This window comes from Furipterus horrens, unplaced genomic scaffold (genome assembly GCF_987537825.1).
Source record: "Furipterus horrens unplaced genomic scaffold, mFurHor1.1.pri manual_scaffold_9, whole genome shotgun sequence".
Lineage (NCBI taxonomy): Eukaryota > Metazoa > Chordata > Mammalia > Chiroptera > Furipteridae > Furipterus > Furipterus horrens.
The window spans coordinates 89,945,392-89,959,153 of record NW_028327179.1 but is presented as its reverse complement, the minus strand read 5'-3'; the positions used below and the strand labels follow the sequence as shown (position 1 = coordinate 89,959,153).

Here is a 13,762-nt window from a genome sequence, read left to right as displayed (position 1 = left end):
GATCTGTGGGTTCAGCCCAGGCCCCTCCCCCACGTTCCTAGCTCACACATGCAGGTGCACCTAGCCATCTCCACGTGGGAGTTGCACGGGCAACTCTGACTTACGGTGCCCACTGATGATCCTGACTCCCTCGGATGTAGGTAATGGTATGGTGACACAGCTAGATACCTGTGTCAGGCAGTGGCGGGTCATCCTGGACTCCTTTTTCTTTACCCTCACTATTCAAGCACTCTAAATTCTGCCAACTTCAGCTTCTTTCGACGTCTCAAATCCGTCTCCTCCATCCTCACCAGCCCTGACCGACTTCAACTCGTCTGCAAGGCTTCCAGTTTTATCGCCCTCACATGCATTTCCCACACAGCTGCTGAAATCATCTACTTAGGATACAAATCTGACTCTCATTTTTGCATTTAAAAGCCTTCAGTCGCTGACAGGATGAAGTCCAGACCCCTTCACTTTGTCACCCATGAGTATTTATTGATGCCGGGTATTGTTCTAGGCCCTGGGGCTATAGAAGTGACTAGTCTTTGCCTTAGGAAGCTCACTTCTACTTCAGGGAGATGAGGAACTGACAAACTGTTTTTGAAAGCAGCTGTGCCATTTGATGCTACTGCCAATGATGTAGGAGGGTTCCCGTTTCTCCACATCCTCTCCCACACTTGTCATTTTGATTATAGCAATCCTAGTGGGTGTGATGTGGCATCTCACTGTGGTTCTGACTTGCATTTCCTTAATAGTGAATGATGTGAGCATCTTTTCATGTGCGGATTGGCCATCTACGTACCTCCTGCGGAGAAGTGTCTATTCTAATCCTACGCCTGTTTTTTTAAGTTAATATAGTTTCCCCCAATATACATTTACAGAAAAATTGAGAGGACAGTACAGAGGTTTCCCAGACAACTTACACTCAGTTTCCCTGTTAGTGGTATGGTAAATCTATCAAAGCAAATGAACCAATATTGGCACATTATTGACTGAAGTTCATAGTTTATTTACATTTTCTTAGTCCTTAATGTTCTTTTTCTGTTTCAGGACTCCATCCAGTTACCACACTACAGGTATTTGTCATGTTTCCTTAGGCTCCTCTTGGCTATGATAGCTTCTCAGACTTCCCTTGTTTTTATGACCTTGGCAGTTGAGGAGTACTACTCTGGTATGATGGAGGATCCTCCTCTCTGGATATATGCCTTTTTTTTTTTTTTTTTTTAACCCTGATTATATGGGGGCTATGGGTTTTGGGGAAGAAGATCACAGAGGTAAAGTGCCATTTTCATCCCCTTATACCATGATTTTCTGCCTATTGATGTTGACCTTGTTCACCTGGCTCAACCACTACTTGTCAGATTCCTCTCCTATAAAGTTACTTTCCCCCAATCCACAGGTCTTCTTTGGAAGGAAGTCCCTATGTGTATCCTGTACTTAAGAAGAAGGGGAGAGAGTAGCTATATTATTTATTTGGGATTCTTCTGCACAGGAGAGTTATGTCTTTCTTCTCATATACTAATATATTCAGTCACTTATTTATATCGGGATGGACTCACTGATACTTATTTTTATGTGTTGGGCTAAAATCCAATGCCTATTTATTTATTTATTTATTTTGCTCAAATGGTCCGACTTGACCACTGAAGCTCTTTCAGCTGGTCTCTGAGCCCCTTTGACACATCCCCAGCAACGTGTAGTGTGTGTATGTTTTTAGTACTTCCTTAGTTTCTTACTGCAAGATGTTCTGGGCTCATCTTGTGTGTTTCCTGCTCCAGTCCTAGAATTATCTCTTTTTCCCAGGAGTTCTAGGTGGGGTTTTTTTTTTAAAGACTCAGCAGTCAGGGCATGGAAACTGTCTTTTTTTAAAAAAGATTTTATTTACTTATTTTTTAGAGAGAGGGAGAAAGAGAGGGAGAGAAGCATTAATGTGTGGCTGTCTATTGTGCACCCCCAGCCCAGGTACATGCCCTGATGGGAATCGAACCGGCGATCCTTTGGCCCGCAGGCCGGCACTCAAGCCACTGAACCACAACAGCCAGGGCTGGGTGCTTTTATTTGAGAAGAATATTAAAACCAAGCTCTGAGTACTACTTGTACTTATTGCTACTGGGGTGCCTTTACCTACTCCTTAATTGGTCTATTTGCCTTTGTATTATTGAGTTGTAAGAGTTCTTTATAGATTCTGGATATAAGGCCCTTTATCAGATATATGCAAATATTTTCTCCCAACTTATTGGTCGTCTTTTCACGTTCTGATTCAGTTTCTTATTGAATTAAACAAATATGGTATATTGTACTTCTACATATAAACCTCTGTTCAGAGGAAGCATTTCAGGCAAGATTTTTTATCTCCTTTGGTCCCTAGGTTTCAAATGGTTCTTGCTCTACCAGTGAGACCTCTCTATTGGCTTCAGTGGAGCAAATGTTCCTATGTATGGGCAGTATTCATAGGAAACATAGGTCTTCATTGGTTAAGTGAACATGCCTAGACCAGCTCCAAAGCTAAGCCAGAGTTGCTGGAAGAGGGCAAGCAAGGGAGGGGTGCGGCACCGGGGAGCAGAGACTGCCCACCATTAACAGTGACACCACCTGGTTATTTATCCTTCTAGGGCAGTGGTTCTCAACCTTCCTAATTCCGCGACCCTTTAATACAGTTCCTCATGTTGTGGTGACCCCCAAACATAAAATAATTTTCATTGCTACTTCATAACTATAATTTTGCTACTGTTATGAATTGTAATGTAAATATCTGATATGCAGGATGTATTTTCATTGTTACAAAGTGAACATAATTAAAGCACAGTGATTTAATCACAAAAGCAATATGTAATTATATACATGTTTTCTGATGGTCTTAGGTGACCCCTGTGAAAGGGTCTTTAGACCCCCAAACGGGTCGCGACCCACAGGTTGAGAACCGCTGTTCTAGAGGGATCACACCTCTGCTTCCTGAGTAAACATCCAATGAGAAAAGATGATTTTTTTTTTTTTTTTTTTTTTGCATATCACAACAAAAACACTCTAATCATTGTATTCCCTGCCAGGGAATAGAGGGTGAAGTCTATTCCCAAATATGCGTAAAGCTTGTTCCTATGCTAGGTAAATTGTGCAGGGAAGATGAAGAAATGCAGGGCGAAGCATTCCAGGCCTCTTGGGTGGCCTACCAGTGGCCAATACTCTGTCCTGAGCTAATGACACAGCATTTGACCCAGATGAAGATACTCTTCCCTTAAAACACTTTTTTCACTTGACTTCTTGGACATGACTTCTCCTGGTTATCTTCCTACTGTTCTGCTGCTCCCTTTCAGGCTCCTTTGCTGGTTCTTCTTCAGCACTCCAGCATCCAAACAGTGGATGCCGGGCTCAGTTCTTGGAAGCCTATGATTTTCCTCTGCCTGTGCCCTTGAACTCTCACCTCTCGCCCTGTCACATCGAATTTGATCCCATCCATGTCTGAGGATTCCCAAGCTCCTCTTTGCAGCCCAGACCTCTGTGCTGAGCTCTAGGTTTGTATGTGCAACTCCCTCTTCTTTATCTCTCTTCAGATGTCTAACAGGCATCTTAAACTTCACAGTGCCAAACCCAAACTCTACCCATCTGCCCCTTTGTCCCTTCCCCCCAAACCCAACTCAACCTGCCTTTCCAATGGGCTGGCTCCTTTTCATTTCATTAAATGAAAACTCTATCCTATGAATTGCCTGGAATAAGAACCTTCAAGTCACTGGTTCACTTCCAATCCTTCAGCTGTACTTTAAAACTATATCCTAATCTGACCACCTCTCACGCTCTCCACTGCTACCATCTTGCTGTGAGTCAGCACTATCTTTCACATAGATCACTGCTATCATTTTATAACAGTTCCATCTGCTTTTGCCCTTGGCTGCAACCTCCTCTTCCCAATCATCTATTGTCAACATGGCAGCCAGAGTGATTCCTTACAGTGTAAGTCACATTATGGCACTCTTCTGTTCTAAAAGCTTCCTACCTCACTCAAAGTAAGAGACAACATATTATAAATCTGCAAAATCTCAGCTCCTTAGATTAAACCTCTGACGCCAGCACTTACACTTCCCCTTGTCATTCACTTCAGCCACGCTGGACTTCCTGCTGTTCTTTAAATGCCAAGCATACTTCTGCTCTGGGTTTTGCACTTAAGATTCCTTCCTTTGGTATGCTCTTGCACTAGATAGCCACATGGCTTTATCCCAGTCTTTCTTTAGCTCTGTCCTCAAATGAGCATGGCGGCTCTGGGTAAGATGATCTCTGATGAAGGAATTAAAAAAGCACAGTCATAAAGCCCTTCCACTTTTTAGTTAATCTGCATTGTCTTTCCGGGGCAAAGCATCTTTGTGAGTTTGAACATTAACAGTGGAGTCAAAAAGGGTTAGAACCGTAGCAGAGATCATTACCATTGGGACAAGGGGAGTATATAGGTATCTTGACTCTTGGCTCATGCAAGAGTTACCCTCCTTTAGAGATCAGTTAAGACACAGGCATGTAGAAAATGAGATAGACAACAATACCATGAGCAGAAGAAGGAACATAAATGGAATTCCTCCGAAGCCCTCTTTTCTTTATTACAGAAAGGGTGTTCTGCTTTCCACTGGCCAGAAAGGCTACAGAAGTGAAAATCTATAAGAGCCTTGCAACTTCTTCTTAAATAAGTTTTCTGACACATGGCAACTAGTGATTAATTACTGTGTTAGAGATAACACTCCTAGGAGATTTGCTGGAAATACAGATGTTGTCCATGCTTGATTAGACATTGCTTAAGGAATGCTGAGGCACACAGCTCCAGTCTATTATTTCTGGCTCTTTTGGTATTGCTGTTACAGTATATTTATTTATTTTACATAGCCTCCAGGTCAGTAGAATTGATGGAGCCCATTTCACAAACCTGTCCCTACCAAAAAAACAGGAACAAGAAAAAGGATAAGGCTATAACGTGTGTCTCTGTATGTGTATGTATGAAAGCCAAGAGAAAATGAGGGACAGAGACTATGAAGAGCAGGGATACATGACACACATATAAAAGAGATGCTTGATTTCTTATGAACCTAGAAGGGAACTGACCCATGTCAGCAGATTAAAACTTTCAGGGCATTAAAGATAAAACAGAACTCTGTCATTATCCAAGCTCTTCACCAAGACGAAAGGAAGCCTTGATTTGGTACCTATTCATTCATCTGATACACAGAGAGAGCACTTAGCCAGGTCCAGGCATGGAGAAGACAGACAGGAAAGCCTGGCCTTTTGGAGCTCACATGTAGTAAGGAGATGTCTTCTGAACCAGGATCAGAAGGCCAGACACCTGCATGCTGTATGGTTTCGCTGGCCTGTTTTATGATCCATCAAGAGTAAAGAATAACAGTAGCAGTACCTGCCCCAAATGGTCACATTTCGGCTTATACCCACTTCCTGGGACATCATTCACAAATGATGTGAAAGGCACGACTCGGTTGCTGTGCAGTTATTTCCTGAAGAAACGCTTCGCCGGCACTCAGCCCACTGACACCAACCTCAGAGCTGCCCAGTCGGCATTTCATTATGCAGATGCCAGTTTTTTTTTCTAGTATGTTTTCGAGACCCACACTGTCTGCCAAAAACTGTGCTAATTTACTTATTTCAGCTAAATAAAAAAAAATCATTTAAAAAGGATGATTGAATTTAGGAAATTATATTCCTCAGAGAATTAGTAATGCTTCTCTCTATCCCTCAGGCCTCCATGTTCTTCTGTTCCCCTTGTCAATGTTATTATGAGACTAATTCAATAATGAGATCATTCCCCATAAGACCAACCAAATAAATGCAGCATTCAGTCACACCTGGTTTCTCTAATCTGAGCAAGGGAGGCTTTCCACCAAATTTAGCCTAAAATAGGGAATTTAATGAACACACACACACACACACATACATGCGCACGCGCGCACGCAGGGAGAAGTAAGAAAGGGAAGCAGGACAGAGACGCAGAGGAACAGGGTAGCAATGGAACAAATGGAGTGACAAATTGGAGAAGAAGCATTAAACACAAAGATATGTGGTTATGTGATTCCAAAGCAAGATTCTGAGCATATGTCTTAATAGTTGTCAAAGTAATATAATACTTCATCATTCCCTTAAACGTCTCAAGAATTGTTTCAAATTTTCTTGAATGTCTTCAGAAATCAAAATATCAAGCGGAAAGGCACAGAAGTACTCCATACTAGGCAGGAACATTCTGGATTATTAAAAACGAATAACCTCCTAGCCATAAAGGAGTGTGTGGAACAATTCACCTGGATATAAACTAAGCACTGAGATGCCATAATCGTCACCCATCCTCTTCCAAACTGGTTACGATTTCGTTAAAACACCAAAGGTCTGATGATTGAAGTAAAGTATAAATAGTGTTAAGACCCCATAAAGGGAATAAGATTCACTCTCACATCTGAAAAGGCACATTATAAAGAAACATTAAGCACTGCGATCAGCAAATGGAGGAAAGAGAAAGTAGTCTTGGAAAGAAGCTTCAATTACACGGAGGGGGAGCAAGGGCTGTGATTAGGACCCATCCCCCCACCCCCATGAAACAAGAGAAGATGGGTGTCAGCTGGGACAAGGTAGAAGCGATGAGGAAATAGATTCAAGCAACAACACATCCAATACCTGTTATTTATAATGATGGAAAAATCCAAATGTCTACAAATTTGCAAATGATTAAATAAATAAATTAGGGTTCATTTATACCATGAGATTAAAAGTGATATTTTCACACATTCAAAGTGATATTTTCAAGTAATATTAATAGATATGGGAAAAATCATGCTTTCAAAGAGTATTATTGATATGGGAAAATACAGTTAAGTGAATATAAAGCTACATCAACATAGTTTTATGTTTATAAAAAGAGAAATCGTCTGTATACACAAGTACAAAAACTCACCTGTACACAGTGCCCATGCACAAAAACCAGGAGAAAGTATGCCAAATATAATCTCCAGATTAAAAGTTTACGAGTACTGTTTATATTACTTTCATTTTATATTTCATATATTATGCAATTAGCATATATTACTTTTTAGAAATATATATTTTGATTATGCTATTACAGTTGTCCCAGTTTTTTCCCCTTTGCCCGCCTCCATCTGGTACTCCTATTCCCTCATGTCCATGGGTTGTGCCTATGAGTTCTTTGGTTTCCCCATTTCCTGTACTATTATTAACATCTCCCTGTCTATTTTGTCCCTACCAATTATACTTCTTAATCCTTGCACCTTTTCCGCCATCGTCCCTCTTCCCCCTCCCAGATGATAACCCTTCAAATGATCTCCATATCTATGATTCTGTTCCTGTTCTGGTTGTTTGAGCATATATTACTTTTATAATCAGAAAAAATGTTTTGTAGTAAAAAGAGCTTAGGTTAGACAATAAGAAAAATTTTCTGTCTAATGGATGTTAAGCGTCCAAGAGAAATTTTATAGAATTACCTTGTCTATGAATGAAGAACATCTACTTATTTAATTTCTCTTGCTTTTTAAAAATTGAGATATAAATAACATAACATTATGGTAGTTTCAGTTGTACAACATAATTATTCAATATAGGTATATATTGCAAAATGATCACCACAGTAAGTTTAATTAACACCCATCTCCTGTTCTTCTTTTTAAACTAACTTTTTAAAGACTCAACAATCTACTTTTAAAAATGACTTTATAGGCAATGAGGTCTTGGCTTCGGTACAAGGAACTGAGCACCATCTTCCCACTCACCTTGCAAAGTCCAGGTCTGCCTCCCGTGACATGGTGATGTTGGTCAAGTTCTGCTGAAGAACAAAAATGTTCCTGCACATTTTCTTGATGCCAGACTCGCTGATGCGCCTGAAGTACTGGGCTCCGTTGATGAGGATGCAGGAGATCAGGTGTCCTAGGCCTGAGGGACCAGCACATGTCAGTGGGTAAATGAGAGAGGAGAGGTTAGTGCCACCCTGCATAAACAGACACACAGGATTTCTCTCTTCTAACCCTCCACAATGTCAATGACCAAAGAATACATATATATTCCTGATGGCTGCACCAGCTGGCATCACATGGCAGTAGAGTATTTGTACACGGCCCCCAGTACTTAGAAATGTGGAGCCTTTCTGCTGGCAACAAAACCTGGCGAATCCACAGCTCCAGCACCACGATGTACACCTAAAGCCACTGTACTGGGGCTTAGAGAACATGCCTGGTTTTTTAAACTATTGAAGTGCATAGGAACTCTTTTTCCTGTACACACATTTTAGGAACAGAGAAGAACCCATGTAAGTACCATGATGTAAGTATTTGGCCTCCTCTTCCTCCCACAAAACAGATAAGAGTATATACTTTAGCTCAAAAGTGGATTGGGAACCTACCTAAGCAAAAATAAATCAGTAAGAAATGGGGCCCCTGGCAGTGATGCTAATACACCTCAACACTGACAAACAATGGGGGCTATTTCTGGAGTAGCAACTGGAGAGGATGCAGGCAGAGACAGAGTGAGGAAGAAAAGCAGATCAAGCTTTCCCTGTGAGTTCCTACAAGTTACCTATGGGCATTTCTAGGGTCTCCTAAGTGCTTTGGTCTCACCTCCACAGGACTGTCCTGAGGTCATGAAGCTGACCAAAGAGCAGGTCAGCACATAACAAACGAGCAGTTCCAGTCTGGATATTTCATGTAATTACGCAGAGGAGCCGTTTGGAACCACCCGAGGCACATGTAGATGACCATTTTACAAAGCTAGATTTTAATTCTAAACACTTGGAATTAAGTAAACTTCTCTTTCTTCTTTTTCTTTTACAGCAGTCCCTCTCTATATCGCAGTTCACTTATCGCGGTCTCACTGTATCGTGGGATTTTCAAAAATATTATATGTAATTATTTATTGCAGATTTCTCACTATATTGAGGGATTTTGTGGTACTGTATACGAATGTTGTTGAAGTTACATAGGTTTAAGAGCGTAGAATAAATGTAAAGTTCCTACTTCGAGGGGGGGATCTAGAACATAATATCCGTGATAAGAGATGGAATACTGTATTCTTGCAAAGTTGGACTCTGTCAGGATGTCTCCCTCAGAACTTGAACCTTAGTCTGACCAGTTGTAAGCAGTCTACTGCGTTTGTTATTTTCCTCTTCTAAAGTCATAGTCCCTCCATGGTGACTGGGTGGTTCAGATCAGAGCTCAGGGCGTGACTTCAGGTTTAATGGCTCCCCTTGTCTTCAGAAGGAGTTTTCCCTGGATGAAGATGAAGGTAGAAAAGGGAAAGGAGAGTGTGTCCCCTCTTGCTTCTCCTACACTCACCAACATTGCTTCAAGACCGCAGTCTCACTTGTACGTGCTTCTACTTGAGAGTGACGTAAAAACACACATGGATTTCATATTTAATACCACACAAATCACTTCTGTGAAAAATCTCTGTAGGTCAAGTTTCCACTGATACTCCTGAGCCCATAACTTCAGGTATAATTCAGTTCTGCCATTTGCAGTGGGCCCTAAGTGTAGGCAATGGGGGGTAGGGGGAGGATTGTTTGTAAAGAATAGGAAATACTAATAAATATAGTACACAAACAAATTTGTGCAATACATTAGAATAATTAATAATAAAACCAATTAAAAGTTGGTCTGCTTTACATTATTACTACACACCAGCAACTCTAAACAGTGTCTGTGCTGAAGCCCTCCTCCCAGCCACATCAAGCAAGGTCAAGACCCTGTCACCTCCTCCCCCACTTGGGAAACTCAATATTATACCTTTTGAATTTTGAAAATTACGTCAAAGAGAAATAACTGGCTTTTAAAACATGAAGTCTGAAACTTATGATTTCCTAGTTAAAGCCTATTCCAAGTCAGAGGGTTATACCTCTATGTCAAGATGTGGCCTCTGAGCAGGACTGCATGGGAAGAAATGTGTGGGCAAAACGAGAGCAAGACTCTGGGAACGGGGACTGTCGGACTGGTGAGAGCCGCAGCCGAGAAGAGCAGGGAGGAACCTATGCGGGGAGGGAGAAGCGAGTTCTCGGGTGGGCGCTGCAGCTTCAAGCTACAGAGCGTCACTGCGGCCCTCAAATCCCCAGCGCCCTGGGCTCACTAACAGCTGGCCTTTTAGTCACGTGTGCTTTTGGCTAAAGTCTTTTAGGGACATTTCCCTTCAGAACACATCTCCAACTTTATGACATAATTTAATGGAAAAAAAAATTGGATTTCGGGGGTCCGGATTTGCTGGAACAAAACTGTTTCATAAAGCAATCGATGGCCATGCCTTATCGCTTTCCTGGCTTCAGGCTACTTCAATCCTTAGACAATGTACCTTCCTTTTCGCTCTAAGTACCACGAGTTACCACGAGTTTCATTTTGTGAGACACCATGGGTAGGTTTAGCACTTAGGTCTATATGCAAAGAAACCAAATAAGAGGGAATCGAATTTGAAGTCCTAAAAGGGACCCTAGGAAGGAATTCAGCACGGAAATTACTTGGCCGGCAGTGTGTCTTTCCAATGTTGAAGGTGAATGCCTGAGACGGGCCTGTCTTTCGTATCCTTCCCGCCTGCCCTGAAGGCGCGTACTGATGTAACCTTCCTAAAATCTCAGCTAACCTGAGGTTTCTGTTGTTTTCCAACATAACACAGATTCAAGAGCGAAAACTTCCCCTTTTGGTAACAATTTTAGCCAATGAGGGATTTTTCAACGTTCTCTCCTCATTGTGTGTGTGTTTCTTTTTCTTTTATGAGCTCCTCTTGACGTAGTGGCCCTCCACACATTTATCCAACTCCCATGAGTGGCACGTCAGGGAGACAGCCAGCCTGCCATCTGCCTTATCTCAGATTAAATCTCCTTATCAACCAGGAGCAGATGGCGGCCATGTTGTCATTGATCTAGCCATACGCAGAGATACTAGGTATTGCAGTTTTCATCAAACAAGAAATAAAATTCCCAACAACCTCTTTCTACAAGTTTTAAACTTCAATGATACAGAAAAAACAGGAAAACCTTCCCCCTTCCTTCCTTCTTCCCAAACTCCCAGGGACAGGGGCAGGGTCTGACCTTCAAAGATGTATTGGAACTTGTGCTGCTGGAGGCTGGCACTCATGGCCTCTTCGATGGCACTGATGTCTTTGTTGAGCTTGACCACCAGCGGGTCATAATCCATACTTTCCACATTAGCAACTATGGCATAGTTCCCCTCCTTTGCAAGCGGGATGAGATAGTGGAAGCAGTGAACCCTGAAAGAGACAGAGATTGGAGAGAGCAATTAGCAACAAGTCTTTCTGACGAAAATGAGATCTTTAACAAAGCAGTGGCCCTGGAAAATTTTATGGGCCCCTACCCCTTCCACCAGAAATCCATTGTATAAATAGTTATGCCATAGAACAGCTGAGTGACCTTGAGCAAGTCAGCTTCCATGGTCCTTGCTTATTTAACCCGTACGTTGTGGGTGAGAAAGAGAGGAGCTCCAAAATCCTTTTCAGGGACAGGACTGTGTGCGTAGTGGGAAAAGCTTCCTATCTTCAACAGATATTGTTGAAGTGAAAATGAGAGAGGCAGAAACCACAGATCTTGCATGTGAAGGCTTTATAATAAGACTACATTGGTTTCAATGCCCAATTCCAACATTTATTACCTGTGTGACTTCAGGCAAGTTATTCCCTCTCTCTGCCCCAGTTCCCTTACTGGTGCGCTGGGAATGACAGCCACACCTAAGGAGCTACTACAGAGAAAGCGTATGACACAGGCCTGGCATGAAGGAAGCGCACGGTAAGTGTTGGCTACCATCACAATTAGCATATTTACTAATGTTAATCTGTTACTTAAATAACACACTGAACAACCATGAATTTGTTAAAAACGGTGCAAGGCCCTACAAAAGCCTTGGGTATTACCCTGAATGATGCAAGTACAGTTTTGACTCTCATCTTCCTTTTTTAAAGTCGGGTTTATTTATTTTATTGTTGTTGAATTACAGGGGTCCCAATTTCCCCCCATTGCTCTCCCTGGCCGCCCTCCCCCTCCCAGTCAATCCCCGCTCTGTGGTTCATGTCCATGGGCCATTTATACCTGTTCCTTGACTGGACCCTTTCCCTTCTTCCTCCCTTCATCCCCTCCGCCTTCTACCCTTGTCACTGTCAGTTTGTTCCTTATTTCCACGTCTCTGGTCCTACTAGGCTCCTCTGTTTGCTTTGTTTCATTAGGTTGCACTTATAGGTGAGATCATATGGTATTTGTCTTTCGCTGCCTGTCTTATTGAGAAATAATTTACAAGCAGGAAAATTCACCCTATTTAGAGTACTGTTCTATGATTTTTGACAAGTGCATACAGCTGTATAAGCACGACCATAATCGAGTTATAGAATTTCCTTGTCAACCTCTACTCATACCCAGGCTCTTGCGACCACCGGTGCATTTTCCGTTCCGCAATGTCACCCCCCCCCAGAACGCCACATACATGGAACCACATGTGAGTGTCGTGTTGGAGTCGGGTTGCTTTCATTCTGCCTCCGTGTTTGAGATTAATCCATGTTGCTCAGTCCTCCCACATATGGATGTACCACCGTTCCACTGTTCACCAGTCGGCACCCGGCTGGTTTCAAATTTGGGGTGACTATGAGATGCTTCACGTACAGGTTTCTGTGTAAGCTTTTATTTCTCTTTGGTGAATACTTAAAAGTGGATTGGTGGGTCCTACGGTAAGTGCAGGTTTAATTTTATAAGAAACTGCCAAACTGTTTTCCGAAGTACCCCTGCCATTTTGCTTTCCTACCAGCAACGTGCAGGAGTTCCAGCTGCTCCACGTCCCCACCAGCACCCCGTGTTGTCAGTTTTTCTGAAGTTCAGCTTTATGAAGGTACAACTGGCATAGAAAATTGTAAGCTACTTAAAGCGTTTTGAGATAGATGCACCTTCTGGAAGGATCCCCCATCCAGTCAATTACCATGTCCATTACCCTCACATATTTATTCTTTGTTTAGTGAGAATATTTAAGTTCTACTCTTGCAGCAAATTCCAATTATACAATACAGGGTTATCAACCATAGTCAGCATGTTTTACGTTAGATCCCCAGACCTTACCCACTTTAAAACGGAAAGTTTGTACCTTTTACCAGCCTCTCCCTATTCCCTCCACTCCCCCAGCTACCACTTACTCTTCTGTTGCTATGTTCGATTTTTTTTTTTTTTAAGATTCCACATATAAGTAACACCATGACTATTTGTCTTTCTTTGCCTTATTTCACTTAGCATAATGCCTTCAAGTGTTTGTCAGTTAAAATTTTTTTTTAGTCATTCTCATAGATGTATAGTGATATCTCCCTGTGGTTTTAATTTACATTTTCTTAATGACTGATGATTCTGGGCATATTTTCATGGCGTTACTTGCAATCCATGTATCTCTGCATTCACATTAGTTTTTTTATTGGGATGTTTGCTCTTTTACTAAGTTCTGAGAGTTCTTTATATTTTCTAGATGCAAGACTTTTACTAGATATAAATTCTTGCAAATATTTTCTCCCAGCCTTTTACGTGTTTTTTCTTTTCATTTCTTTCCCATAGAAGTTCTGAGTGTATTGATCCACTCATGAAAACTGCCCCATCAGCACAGAGAAGGTCACTGAAGAAGCTTCCCTCCTTCCCTTCGCAGCACCAGTGCCGGCCTCTGCAGTCCCCTGCCTGTCTTCGTCCTGCTCTACGTCCCTTTCGCTGTTTCCTTGAGGTCCTCTGACCCTCACCCAGCCCGTGTCTTGCAAGTCTAGGTTCCTTTTTCTTTGCGTATTCCCAGGAATC

The 13,762-nt window shown here is 42.0% G+C and overlaps 1 protein-coding gene across 1 annotated transcript in view; it reads right to left on the bottom strand.

Moving 5' to 3' along the window:
• EXOC4 (exocyst complex component 4) overlaps nucleotides 1-13,762 on the bottom strand; it is a 689,199-nt gene that overhangs the window by 40,554 nt on the left and 634,883 nt on the right. The window contains exons 16-17 of the mRNA XM_090287528.1: nucleotides 11,030-11,208; nucleotides 7,737-7,896 (exon numbers count right to left, since the gene is read on the bottom strand). Of these exons, the coding sequence (XP_090143654.1) occupies nucleotides 7,737-7,896; nucleotides 11,030-11,208 (339 nt within the window). The remainder of the gene's footprint in view (nucleotides 1-7,736; nucleotides 7,897-11,029; nucleotides 11,209-13,762) is intronic.